The 15140-nt window shown below is 34.8% G+C and overlaps 1 protein-coding gene across 2 annotated transcripts in view; it reads right to left on the bottom strand.

Annotated features, from left to right (window-relative positions):
* The window catches only part of VMP1 (vacuole membrane protein 1), a 128675-nt gene that overhangs the window by 93287 nt on the left and 20248 nt on the right, over positions 1-15140 (bottom strand). For both annotated transcript variants that reach the window (XM_045773743.2, XM_087854563.1), the window contains exons 2-5: positions 14837-14938; positions 12149-12284; positions 10750-10840; positions 9434-9544 (exon numbers count right to left, since the gene is read on the bottom strand). In XM_045773743.2, the coding sequence (XP_045629699.1) occupies positions 9434-9544; positions 10750-10840; positions 12149-12284; positions 14837-14912 (414 nt within the window). In that variant the 5' untranslated portion in view covers positions 14913-14938. The remainder of the gene's footprint in view (positions 1-9433; positions 9545-10749; positions 10841-12148; positions 12285-14836; positions 14939-15140) is intronic.

Genomic DNA, 15140 nt, shown 5'->3' with positions numbered 1-15140 from the left:
AAATGCATCTTTAAAAAAAAAGATGCCATTCCACTGTCAGCTGTTGACTTCTCAACAAAATCAATGACAGCAAGAAATCAGTCTTACTGGAGTTTCTTTGAAGATACCATGCTTTTTTTCTCCATTTCTTTTTATTCTGGACATTTTTCTATGGCCTATTTTGCAGTTTATTAGTCCTGTTTTAGCTATATCTACTCAAAGTCCGATAACAGAGTTCCTAATTTCAGTTACTATGTTTTTTCAATTCTAGAATTTCCATATGGCTTTCTTTTATAGTCTTCAATTCTCTGCCAAAATATTCAAACTTGTTTTTTATTACCCTGAACACACTGCTTTTAGATTAAACTACATGTATAATAACTTCACTAAATGAACCCATTGTTGATCTGTTCCTATTATTTCTTTGTATTGACCAACTTATCTGGTCTCCTTAGATTACATGATTACTTTTGATTGAGTGCTGGACTTATATATGAAAAAAATTAGGTTAAGGTGAAGCCTAGGATGATTTTATTTTCCTTCAGACTTAAGAGTTAAGCCTGAGGGGCGCCTGGGTGGTTAAGCATCTGCCTTCGGCTCAGGGCATGATCCCAGGATCCTGGGATCAAGCACCACATCGGGCTCCATGCTCTGCTGGGAGCCTGCTTCTTCCTCTCCCACTCCCCCTGCTTGTATCCCTCTCCTGCTATCTGTCTCTCTGTCAAGTAAATAAATACAATCTTTAAAAAAAATAAATAAAATAAAAAATAAAGAAAAAAGAGTTAAGCCTGAGCTTAGTCCCTATAAGAGCTAATTTATATTGAATCCATCCTTACCTTTAAAGTATGGCCCCTTAAGGTTCCAATGCAGAGCCTGCAGGTTTATCAAGGCATATCATTACCCAGTATTCTCTCTCAAGGCTTCCTCTTTAACACTAAGGCTGGCCTTGTAATTCTTTGCTTTTTAAAAAAAATCTCTATGATGCCTTTAAACAGATGTTTTTAAATTTTATTAACCTTTTAAAGATTCTTTCATGCGAAAATTGATCCAAATTGCCTAACCTATCATCACTAGAAATGGAAAAATGATCAGTGGTTTTCAGTTATGCTGACATACTGTTACATTATAAATCAATTGTGGGAAACGTTGCTTGTAATTTCTTAAGAATAATAGCTAAAGTATGTAAAATGAAATGATTGCTTTTTAAATAAAATAAGAGTAAGAATAATGATAGTAGTAGCTATCATTTCTTGAGAACTTTATATATACTAGCTACTGTCTGAAAAGTATACATGTGTTATTTCATTTAATTCTCAAAACAGACTTAAGCAGTAGGTACTATTATTATCATTCCCATTTTCAGCTGAATAAACTAAGGTTTAAAAGTTAAGAAACTTGTCAAATATCACAGTTAGTAATATTTGATCAGGCATTCAAACCCAGCTGTTAGACTCTAAATATGCCTTATCACCTTCCATGATAGGAATGAAAGATTTTAGTCTCATAACAAAATCACCTTCCATCACTTGCATATTCCTGAATAATAAAGAAAAGAATGGAATTAAAGCATTATATCAGAAACTGGGCATGCCAAGGAAGTATGTCCTACCTGTAAATATTTATGTTACAATGGAAGGAAAGGTTAATAACTGTTAAAGTAATTAATGAATATGGAAAACTATTAAGAAAACTTATTTTCCATTCACATGCATTAATTGGTATTATGTAGGTATAAATGTAGATAAATAATAGACTATGTCTTTAATCTTTTTGAGGGTTTCATATTTATCTAGAATAGAACTTGCAAATACAGTACAGTACATTGACTGTATTAGCAATGCCACCTAGTGGCAGCCAAATATAGACATACTTAGGAAAGAAGTTCTAGAAGAGTGGTTCTTAATCTGTTATGGGTTACAGTCTTTGGTGAATCTAATGGTATAGGTCCTTTTTGCCAGAAAGATGAATATCTGCAAAGACACATAACAACATGTATAGTTTCAGGGCATTAAGAGATCTCCTGAAGTCCATCTGTTGACTATTACAATTAATGGAACAAACCAACTAACCTAAAGGGCCAACTAACTCCCCTTGACCCTTGAGAAAAAAATCCATTCACTTTCCCCTCCTTTACTCTCTGGTTAGTAATCAGTAATCCTGCATAAACAGTATTTAACTTATCCTTTGTAGCTAGATACCTGTTCTCTGAAAGCTACTAGATTTCTACTGTTTTCAAATCAACCTACAAAATTTGATGGTAGCCCAAACTAGTCATTTTTTCTCTATTGATTTTCATTAAATTTAATGTGGATCAAACAACTACTCTTACTTCTGATGTTTAAAGCAGTTAAACATCTGAATTAAGTTACAACTTCAATTATACCTAAAATATAAATGAAATTATTAAAAATTTAAAAACCAAGACAATTTTTCTATTTTATTTATTTATTTATTTATTTTAAGTAGGCTCCACACCCAATGTGGGGCTCGAATTCACAACCCTGAGATCAAGAGTCATATGCTCTACCAACTGAGCCAACCAATGCTCCAAGACAATCTTTCCATTTTATTTTATTTTTTTAAGATTTTTTTTTTATTTATTTGACAGAGAGAGAGAGACAGCCAGTGAGAGAGGGAACACAAGCAGGGGGAGTGGGTGAGGGAGAAGCAGGCTCCCAGTGGAGGAGCCTGATGTGGGGCTCAATCCCAGAACGCCGGGATCACACCCTGAGCCGAAGGCAGACGCTTAACGACTGAGCCACCCAAGCGTCCCAATCTTTCCATTTGAAAGGCAGATATACAGGTATCTAATATTGTAGGAAATACAGTAACACTTTGAGATCACCGTGTAGTTGTATAATGAGTTGTAATTAACTAAACGAAACTTTTTTTTTAAAAGATTTTATTTATTTATTCGACAGAGATAGAGACAGCCAGCGAGAGAGGGAACACAAGCAGGGGGAGTGGGAGAGGAAGAAGTAGGCTCATAGCAGAGGAGCCTGATGTGGGGCTTGATCCCAGGACCCTGGGATCACGCCCTGAGCCGAAGGCAGACGCTTAACCGCTGTGCCACCCAGGTGCCCCTAAACGAAACTTTTAAAAGAGGTAACTTCCATACTGAGAAGAACCTAATTGGGAAATTCTGCCTATTTAAATTTTTAAGCCATGATTTCTAGTAAAGAGTACTATGATGAAGAATGAATTAAATCTTTTCCTTCTGCTAAATTTGGTTTCTTTTTCACCCATTTTACTACAAATTATTATCAAAAAGATAGTTAAATTTCTGACCAGACTACTCTTCTAACACGGTCACTTGTTTTCTTGACTGAGGAGTTATATATGTATATAGAAAATGAGCCAGTTTCATTAGCACAAAAATATATGACATGAGAATGTTAGTATCAGATCCCTATGTGAGAATAAAGGCTCAGAAATGAAAGATGTAATTAGGACTTTTGAAACACAACCACATTTCACAGATACAAGGCAAGATTGGTGATATATAAAGATAAACCCTGTCGATCATCACCAAGAAAATGTTAAATCTAAAAATATAACAAATTATTTAGAATAGCTTCTTAAATAACACAGATCAAATTTTTAAACCTTTATTTGATTCTGCTTTTGCTTCTGGTTTCCTCGCTATTTTGATCTGTTCTATAATTACCAAAGTTTACAAGTGGATAGTCTATACTTATTGAATAATTTTTTTCCTCCACATCTGATACCTATTGGTTATTGACTACCTTCCTCTTGAGAAAACTACCTAAGATAATTCATGTAAAGTGCTGAGCACACAGCCTGGCACAGAGTAAACATTCAGTAATAGTCTATCATTCAGGATAAGCTATAGTAACAAAGAACACAAAAATCTCAATAGCTTAAAATAACAAAGTTTATTTCTCCCTTACTATACATACCCATCACAGGATGGTAAAGGGAATCTGCTCATTAGAGAGTATCAGGCTCCATCTTCAAACAATGGATAGGGAAAGAATACGACAAACCTTGCAGCTTCTGCCAGGAAGCAATAGCTATCATTTATGCTCACATTTCATTGGTCAAAGCAAATCTATGGCTGGAGTTAAATACTACAGGAACCCAAAATCTCCCCAAAGGTTTGTATACCATAAAAATAAATACCAAATAAGGATTAAAAAAAAATAGAACCGACTTTAGTTAGTATTACTACAAGGACAATGATAATGTTTGCTATTGTATTAATAGTAGTAGTAACAGTGCTAACTTCTTGCAATCTGACTTTCATCCCAACTAGGCAATTGAAAAATAAAGACCACTGACATCTTATATTTTCCTTTTGCTCAACTTCCCTGAAAATTATTTTTTGTAGATGTCATTTTTCTTCATACTCCCTGTTACACTTAAGGAATCCTGGAAGGAAAGCCTATGTCTAAATGAAAATGTCTAAAAACTAAAGATTATCTGGTCAAATGGAAATGTCATATACTGAGTCTTTCTATTTCTTTTTAACAAAGCCTTTATATACTGAATTTGTTTGCTATATTGGTCTTTCATCCATTTCTGATCACTATTGTCTAAAAAAGTGTTCATATATTTATTTATCTGACCGAGACAGAGATCGAGTGAGCACGAGCGCGTGCAAGCAGGGGAGTGGCAGAGGGAGAGGGAGAAGCAGGCTTCCCGCAGAGCAGGGAGCCTGATGTGGGGCTTGATCCCAGGACCCTGGGATCATGACCTGAGCTGAAGGCAGACGCTTAACCCACTGAGAGACCCAGGCGCCCCTAAAAAAGTGTTTTTTTTTTGACAACACTGATGCATGATGAAACTCTGAGCAAACTAGGAATAGAGGTGAGCTTTATCAACTCAATAAAGTACATCTGCAAAAAACTTAGAGCTAACATGATACTTAATGGTGAGAAACTAGAGGCTTTCCCACTAAGATTGGGAACAAGGCATGATGTTCCCCCACCACTCCTATTCAATATCATACTGGAAGACTCAGCTAATGCAGTAAGAAAAGAAAATGAAAGGGTATACAGATTAAGAAGAAAGAAATAAAACTGTCTTTATTTGCAGATGAAATGATTATCAATGTAGAAAATCCTAAAGAATGAACAAAAAAGACCTGTAACACTGTTGTAGCAAGGTTGCAGTATACTAAGTTAATACACAAGTCAACTGCTTTCCTATATATCAGTAATTAATATACACAATCCATGAATCATGTCCCTAGGTAATTACCCAAATGAGTTGGAAACTCATATGCACACAAAAACTTTGCACATGAATGTTCATAGCAGCTTTATTCATAATTGCCATAATATGGAAATAACTGTGATGTCCTTCAATAAGTGAATGAATAAACAAACTCTGGGGTACATCCAGAAAATGGAATATTATTCAGCATTAAAAAGAAATCAGGTAGTAAGCCATAAAAAGACATGGAGGAATTTCTTCCTATTCTTTCTTTTTTTTCTTTAAGATTTTTATTTAATTGAGAGAGAGAGTACAGTGGGGAAGGGCAGAGGAAGAAGCAGGCTCCCTGCTGAGCAGGGACAAATTTTAAATGCATACTGTTAAGTGAAAGAAGCCAGGCAGAAAAAAACATACAATGTATAAATCCATACATATATTTCCATATAACATTTTGGAAAAGCCAAAACTTACAGAGACAATAAAAGGATCAGTGGTTATTAAGGGTTCATGGGTGGAGGAGAGGTGGAAGGTAGGAATAAATAGGTGGAACATAAGCAATTTTTAAGGCAGTGAAACTACTTCATATGATACTATATTGGAGGACATCGCATTATGTATTTATCAAACCCACAGAACTGTAAAACGAAAAGTGAATTCTAATGTAAACAATTGGCTTTAGTTAATAATTTATCAATACTGGCTCCTCAGTTGTAACAAATGTACCATACCCAAGTAAGATGTTATTAATAGTGAAACTATCATGTTGTACACCTAAAACTAATATATTTCATGTTAATTATACCTCATTTAAAAAACAAAGCAAAACATAGGGGAAGCTGTGTGCGTGTATGTGCATGTGTGTGTGTATAAAATGTACAAGGAAAACTTTACCCTTTCTGCAACCCTAAAACTGGTCCAAAAAATAAAGCAAGAATGCAAGCAAAGCAAGCAAGCCAGCCAGAAGGAAGGAAAGGAAGGAGAGGAAGGAAAGGAAGGATGGGAAGGGAGAAAGGAGGGAAGGAAGGGAAGGGAGAAAGGAGGGAAGGAAGGAAGAAAAGAAAAAAGGAAAGAAAGAGGAGTGCGTGGGTTGCTTAGTTGGTTAAGCGACTGACTCTCGGTTTTGGCTCAGGTCATGATCCCAGTCAGGGTTGTGAGCTCAAGCACCGATCATGGAGCCTGCTTAAGATTCTCTCTCCCTCTCCCTCTGCCCTGCACACAGGCATGCTCTCGTTCTCTCTCTCTAAAAAGAGAGAGAGAGAGGGGAAGGAAGGAAGGAAAGAAGGAAGGAAGGAAGGAAGGAAGGAAGGAAGGAAGGAAGGAAGGAAGGAAGGAAGGAAGGAAGGGAGGGGCGTTCTTAGTCCTTTGCAAATTTCCTTTTTTTTCTGTCCAATCACTGGCACAAGCAATCCACTTGGATCAGGTGAAGATCTCATCTACCTTGCAATATAATTACAACATCCTTTTAAAATTCTCTTTTTAGGTACTTACAATACATACTGAATACACAAGTGAACACAAAACTGTTTTCTATTTAGTAATGGTATCAAGATCTACTCACTCAAGTAAAAAACCAACAGTTATCTTTGGCTCCTTCCCCTATAATTAAATCACAACATATTTGTAATTGTACTAACCACATTTCTCTAAGATTTGTCCTGTTTCATCCCAATGCTACTACCACTCCAACCACTCTTTTGAAATATTAAAAATGTATGCCATATTTTGGTATCATTCTGCTTGCCTTCTCTCTGCAAGTTCTTTTTTGTAATCTCCCCTCCTCTCCATACTTCCTGCTACCTCCATGGAAGCCTCTGTCTCTCAGAAGGATTATCACAACTGCCCGTCTTCTTTCTCTCCCACTTTCAATATATCTCCCAAACTACAGCTAATATCATGTATTCAAAATGCAGATCTCATTATTTTACTTGTATTTAATTTAAGCACATTTAAAATAATTCTAGGGGTGCCTAGGTGGCTCAGTCGGTTAAGTGTCTGCTTTCAGCTCAGGTCATGATCCCAGGGTCCTGGGATAGAGCCCCTGCATTGGGATCTCTGCTCAATGGGGAGCCTGCTTCTCCCTCTCCTCCCTGCTTGTGCTGTCACTATCTGTCTCTCCCTCTCTCAAATAAATAAAATCTTTAAAAAAATTTTTTTAATAAAATAATTCTAAATACTCACAAACAAAAATCAAATTTACTTAATGCTAAAAAAGTGGCCTGATCCACTCTGGACCCCAGTTTATTATTAGCAGTGATAATGCCACAAAATTTTTACTTATTTATTTAAGAGAGAGAGAGAGAGCGAGAGAGCACAAGGGGGAGGAGGCAGAAGGAAAGGATAGAGAAACTTTAGCAGGCTCCACACCCAGTGTGGAGCCAGAGGTGGGGCTCAATCTCACGACCCTGAGATCATGACCTGAGCTAAAACCAAGAGTTGGGCACTTAACCGACTGCACTACCTAGGTGCCCTGCCACAAAACTTTTATATGGCTCTTATGTATAACGCAACACAATTTCAGATGTTTCTTGATTAAATCTTCATACTTACTAAACTAGTATAACATATACAGTACTGATTTTTAATGAGAGTATAATACGTTCCTTCAGATAGCTCTTGAGGAATTCCTTCTACACTTGTGAAAAGCCTAACCACACTCCATTAAATCTGCGCTCTGAGCCCCCACCAGAACTCCTTAATTTATGGAAGACTTGCCTTTTCACTCAAACAAATTTTATAATAAATGATTATTTGTATGTTTCTAAACACTTTACTGGATACTTGGATCAATGGAATCAAAATAACGTTTCATATCAAGACATTTTATAAATGTCATTTTATGAAGGTTTCTCATGGATATGAAAAGAAACAGGAAACATAAAACTTCCTTGTTTCAAATTTCTTTAACTTATTGTGCAATTTCTAAGTTTCATTAGAATCCCTTTTAAGATTCGGCAGAATTTGCTACCTGGGTTGCTTTTTAGATACTTCTAAATTAATCAAATGCTACAAATGAATTCCTGAATCTGGTTTTCCCAAGGAATCTCAGAGGAAAGGTCTAGAAAAGAACAGAAGGTAACCTATATAACCTGAAATTCTTTCTTTTCCCTTCTCCCTCAACCTCTAATATAGCATTATACTTCTAAAACTGTAATTATTAAAGAAACACTAATATGGATTAGTTCTCTGAGATTTATGCCCCTATTTGGGATAAAATCAGCAACCAATCATGAAGAGAATTCTAAAATTTGAGATTTTAAAGTCCTAAAAACTTGGAGAAGTTGTGAATTGATTAAGTCTCAAATTATTCTTCAGGCCATTAATTCAGCAGCCTTCTGAACAATCATTCCTTAATACTTATGTTTCCTGCTTCAGAAATGAATTCATTGAAGCATAAAGATCAGAAGTGTTTGCTGTGTTGAACTTTATTTGGCAATCAGTACAGCTGTGACAACTTTTCACCTGTCTTTCCCCAATCAAGATCAAGCTACTTCAAATATGGAATTGTTTTCAATTCCTCAGGAACAGGAATAGAGTGAAATAAGAGAGGCATCCAGGGCACAAAATTTAATGAAATACTCACTCATCAAGCCCATATTTACATGACCCTGAAAGTGCCATTTAAATTCTGTGCCCTAGATGTCTTGCTTGTCATCCCCTGGTCCTAGTTCTGCTATAATTTCAGTACATTTGGAAAACCTATCTTTTATCTCTCTAATTTCATAAGTAAAATAATATTTTTAGGAGGGGTACATTTTATATTTTGATTTAAAAGGACTTAAGAAAGCTTTTAATTCTACATGCATATGATTAACCACATTCAATACCAAAATGACTATCCAGGTGTGTATACATGGTGTCTGAGGACATGAGGGAAGACACCATTTCTCATTTGCTGATTAACAGAGAAAGTAAACTGTTCAAATTAATTCTAAGCCTTACATGAAATTTTGTACTTTTAAAGAACTTCAACTATTAAAACGACAACTGCATAAGCAAAAGAACCATTATTCCAAAATCTGGAAGGATAAAAAACATTTCCTGGCTGAATTAATTTAAGTAACCAATCTCATCTGCCCAAGGGTTTTTCCCTCTTCTCTTTTTAAAACCTCAACCCAAAAGAAAAACAGAATTCTAAATCAAACTTAAAACACGAATCTGAGGATGAGAATGCTTCTAAAATGCAAAGGTAAGTAAATAAAAATCTTAGAATTTTAACTTCTGAAGTAAAAGCACCAATTAAAACATCTCTTTCAATCTTGCTTATTGTTATTCTTACCAGATAAAGGAGGAAGGTGTGCAGCCCTGTTCCAAGCCCAACAGAAGACAAAATTCCTAAGCCTATCCAGTAGGCATACAAAAGAAATTGTTTCTCTATACGTTGCACATACTGAAAAATAAAAAGGATACAGTGAGAAAAAACCCAACAGGTTTGTTAAACAAAAATATGTTATTTATCACCTATTATAAAAATAAAACAAACCAACTAAAGTAATTTTCTAATAGGAAGAAAGAAACCCCTTCAAGAGAACTAATTCTTCTTATATGTGATGTCAGAGAGGCAAAAAATGCATCTAATTGTAATAAAGCTCTTGTGTTTAGACCTTTAAAGTCCTACTATTGCAAATGAATTTATATGAAAAACGCAAATTACTATTAAGATAACTATGAGAATAAAAGTTTTAAAGATATCTGAAAGTTACAGAGACTTTAAGAAAGCACTGTAATAAACAGCGGTGAGAGTGGGGCAGTTATTCATATATTTGTGAATGGAATATATTCTTGTTTATCCAAGTAAAAAATGGAATAAAATTATTTTTGTATATTTAAGACCAAGATGCTTTTTAAACAAGAGTAAACTGAATGAAGTCCACAGAGCTATGGACTTCTTGGAAGCATTCCAGACACTAGATTCTAGATTCTCATACTGGCAAGTAAATTCATTAAACCAGTTCCTTGCAAACTCTTAATGACACACACAGATTTCTTCAAAATATTTAAAAGAAATGAATTTAAAACTATAAAAACTTCTCTGCGATTACAGGTTAACTGCTTTAAAAAATAAAACAATACCACTTTTAGAACCATTTCCCATTAGAATACATTAATGTTTTACTATTTTAACTAAAGTTATTAACAAAATGTCCTATTTTCCATTCAGTTACATTGCACTTACAGACTACAGGCAAATGAACTTCTCCCTTTTTATACACATAAAACCTAACCTTCAATCTAGGATGAATATATCTGGATGGATGGATCACAGCAGAGTGTTATAGAAAATATGAAGACTTCAGTGCTGATTAAAAGATTCAGGCTATTTTGACTAAACACCATCAGGAAAGTTACATTTGAATCCTTGAAAATAAAAATGATATATGCCAAATATAAATGCTCAGCAGCCATGAACTGCCACAAGAATATTTTTAATATTTGGTCTTAAAGACATTAAGATACCAGTTGAGATAAATTTAAAAAACCAAACCAAGTCTAAAAATGTGGAGGGTAGAAATTTTATCAAACCCACAACAGTCCCATTTTGACACTGTTTGGGAGGTACAGGCACAAGAACAGAAAAGCTGCTGAACCTCTTACCTGTTGATGTGCTCCTTCAACATAATACGTAGCTATAAGTACAGCAAGCAGCAGTAAAAAAGACACCACAATGCTTTGACGATGCCATAATCTTAAAAACAATTTAAAAACAAAAATAAATGAAATATCTCACAGGATCTGTCACTCCCAAAACAATTTCTTGAAGCACTTAGGTTATTTAGCATAGCTGTAGAATCAGTTCTTTTGGGCAGAACTCTTCTGTCCTTAAACACGATGGTCTCTTGGGGTACAGAAAAAGGTCAAAAGAAGATACATGGGAATAGAACATCCAATTTCTTATCATAAGCCCTACTGTAGTAGCCTTTCCCTTACCCAAAAGACTGACCTTGATTACATCCCAAATTCTCACTGGGACAGGTGTTATAATATAATGAAAAAAGCACTGGCCTTCAAGTTAGAGGACCTTTGAGTAAGACACTTAAACAACTGATTCTGTTTGTTTTTAAAAGCATAATACAGTTGACCACAACATGGGTCAGAACTGCGCAGGACTACATGTGGATTTTTTTACAGTATAGGACTGTAAATGTATTTTCTCTTCCTTATGATTTTCTTAGTAAGATTTTCTTCATAAGATTTTCTTCTCCCTCGCTTACTATATTATAAGAATATAGTACATAATATATACACAAAGCTTCTGGTCAAAAGTAGGCTATTAGTAGCTAAGTTTTTGAGGAGTCAAAGTTATACACGGATTTTCAACTGTGTGGGGGTTGGCACCGCTAATCCCTATGTGGTTCAAGGGTCAACTGTAATCATATATTTGTTTTACTAGTTTCACAGAGTTGCTTTAAGGATCAAATGAACTGAAAAAAGTTAAAAAATGCTTTACCGACTTTAAGTACAATAAAAACGTACGATATTATTGAGGATAATAACTTAGAAAGGCCAGTCCAAAATGATAAGGCATGCAAAAGTTCAACTTGCTCTTTATTATATCTGAAACAGGGCTTATAAGTACTAAATTTAAAGATACAACACATTTCCATGGCAGAGTCCTTTTTCATTGGCTCAAATTATCAGTAAAAGTGCCACGTATCCTGAACTCTGTCCTACTAAAGAATCAGTGTATCTAATGTACACAGGTCCAATTACCCCTAAAGGTAAAGCCAGAAGAAAAAAAAAATCTCATTTCCTATGTTCTCCTTTGCATAAAAGATTCAACGGGAGACAGAGGTCAACTGTAATAATCCAGTGAGCAAATAGCAATATACTCCCCTAATCTATTTTTCTTCAAACTACAGAAAGAAAAATAGCATGTTCCTAAAACATTCTAAATTTAATTAATTCATTTCAAAAGAGCAGTTTGTAGAGATTGTTAAAGATTTCTAAAATTAGTAAATAAGGTTTATATAAAAGGTAATGGAAGGCTCTTTACTTTGAGGTCCATTCCTTCAAGATTACTAGGATTTCCAGAGAAAAATACTGCAAGGTAATGAGCGGCTGTCTCCATAGGACAATATTCTGCCTTTCTTCCCGATCCCTCCTCTTCTTTTCATTCACTGAAGAGGGGTCTGAAAAACATTAGCACAGAAATTAAAACAGAAAATTCACTTTTTCCAATCACTTTCAAAATTCATCTACTTTTCCATCCCACATTGGAAGGACTGCATATTGACCTCAAAAAAAACAAGCAATGTGTTCACATGATAAGTCTTAGACAGGCTAGGTGCTTCTGCTTTACTTTGAGAACTATTTTTGCAATTATTTTATTGTTAGGACACAAGTTTCCTTTCTTGTATGCTACTGGAATACTAAGCTAGCCCACCTTCTATGAAGGACAATTAGCATCATGTCAGAGAACAAAGTGGTTTAGAGTTCAAAATGGGAAGGCAAACGACTTGGTTCCAAATTCTGGTTACAAGTCATGTGACCTCGGGAAAGTTAGTTAACCTTTCTATCTCTCAGTATTCCCTTCTATAAAATGAAAATGAAAATAGTACTTACTTTTTTAGGGTCACTGCAAAGATTAAATGAGTTAATGTATGTAAAGCTTTCAGAAGAGTCTGACAATAAGTGTATAAGTGTACAATTAAGGTTATTACCAAAATTACAAATGTATATACCCTATAACCCAATAATCCCATTTCTAAGAATGATTAGGTATGAGATGAAATGTCTCTTGTACAAGTTTATTCAACGCAATGTTACCTGTCTAAGCAAAAGATTATAAACAACTTAAATGTTAATAGCAGACAGAGGAGTGATTAAAGTATGCTATATTCATACAATGGGATACTAAGCAGCCATAATGAAGAAGTTCTTCACGTACAATTATAGCACAATCTCTAGGAAATATTAAGCCAAAAAACAACAACAACAACAAAAAACCCCACAGTACAGGAGAGTAACTGTGTCATATTAACATTAATTTTAAATTCCAAGGGGGTGGGCAGCAGGGGAAGAACATATAAATGTACATGCTTTTTGAAAGAAAGGAAAGAAAAAATAACATGCAAAACCTCCTAATATGAAGAGACTATATGACATATGCATGCCTATCTCTGAATTCTGAAACTCTTGGTGAAAAGATATAAAATTTATCAATAATCAGAGTAACCAAAAGTCAGATAAGTGCTGCAAAATGTGTTCTGCAAGGCAACGTAGTGATCAAGGCAAAGAGAAACTATAATTTCAGATAGCTTGCACTTCTTCCAATGTAAGAGAATTTCTATGATATATTATCACCATGCTAGAGTATTACTTGCAATATATTTGAGATGCCAAACAATTCAGAAGTCAAAAAGAAAACCATTACAATTAACAGAAGTGGAAAATATTTCTTTTTTTTTTTTTTTTTTAAAGATTTTATTTATGTGACAGAGAGACAGCCAGCGAGAGAGGGAACACAAGCGGGGGAGTGGGAGAGGAAGAAGCAGGCTCCCAGCAGAGGAGCCCGATGTGGGACTCGATCCCAGAACACCGGGATCACGCCCTGAGCCGAAGGCAGACGCTTAACGACTGCGCTACCCAGGCGCCCCAGAAGTGGAAAATATTTCATTGTCCTTTAAACACATTAAGGAAAGTTTATTTACATGGATGTAAATAAAAACCATAATTTTCAGGGCTTTCTTTTTCTTTTTTTTTTTTTTTGGTAAATGTATGAATAAGAGTCAAATATACTGAAATTTCTCACAAATTCCAAATTTGGTGAAAATATAAATCTATTTATCACAAATGAAAAATTTTAAATAAACCCACAATGATCACATTCTAACTTTTTTGATATTTGTGTATTTAGGATTAGTGTAATAAGTAACTTTATAATTTACTTCTAAAGTTACAAAATAGCATGATAATACTGAGCACCAAACAATACCAAATAAATACTTACTACACCATAAGATTAACTAATAATAATCTTGTACCTAGAACAGTGCTGATGTGACTGTGACTAGGCTGCTTCTGCTACCACTATCAAAATTCACCATATCGGCGCTGGCCCATAATTTAATTTACTATGAGGAGTAAACAAAAGATAATTACAGTAGTTTCCCTTTATCTGTAAGGGACATGTTCCAAGACCCCCGGTGGATGTCTGAAGCCACAGACAGTACTGAACCCTATATATAATATGTTTTTTCCTATATCTATATAGATGTGATAAAGTTTAATTTATAAATTAGGTAGCAAGATTGACAGCAGTAATTAATAACAATTATAAAAATATACTGTAAGTTATGTGAATGTAACTCTCTCTCTCTCAAAATGTCTTACTGTACTGTCCTTGAGATTTCGTGACGTAATAAAATGCTTATGAGATGAGATGAAATGCAGTGAATGATGCAGGCAATGTGACCTGGCATTAGGCTTTTACTGACCTTCTGATAATAGATCATTCTGTTTCTGGACTGCAGTTAGCCATAGGTAACTGAAACCGTGGAAAAAGAAAATGCAGACAAGGGGGAGGGGGGACTTCTGTAATCTAATACAAGACATACAAGAATCTTATTTTCTTATTATATTAACAAAAGATATAAATATTAGATGTATTTCTATTTTACTCCTATGAAAAGGATATCATTTAAGCCTGCAGATCTTCTCCCTCCAAACCACCATAATTTACCTGTGAAGTTTCCATTATATTGTTCCTTGTTCATTGCTACACGTCTCTGGTCACAGTTTTTTCCATTCTCTGCCATTTCATAGATCAATAACTCTTGAGGAGCTAATAAAGCAAAATAAAATCCAAAAACATGTTACATACTTCTGCTTTGCATTTATGACTGAAAAAACTGAGAAACAACATGGTAGTAATATTCTGCATGCTTCCTGAATAACGTGCTTACACTTTCATCTTCTCTTTTATAATCAAGATTTGAATAATTTGTATAGAAACTGTAATAGAAGTAGAAAAAATATAAAAGCCA

Source organism: Ursus americanus, chromosome 23, assembly GCF_024610735.1.
Source record: "Ursus americanus isolate L20-20 chromosome 23, mUrsAme1.1.p, whole genome shotgun sequence".
Lineage (NCBI taxonomy): Eukaryota > Metazoa > Chordata > Mammalia > Carnivora > Ursidae > Ursus > Ursus americanus.
The sequence above is the reverse complement of the archived record's forward strand: the minus strand, read 5'-3'. Positions and strand labels throughout refer to the sequence as shown.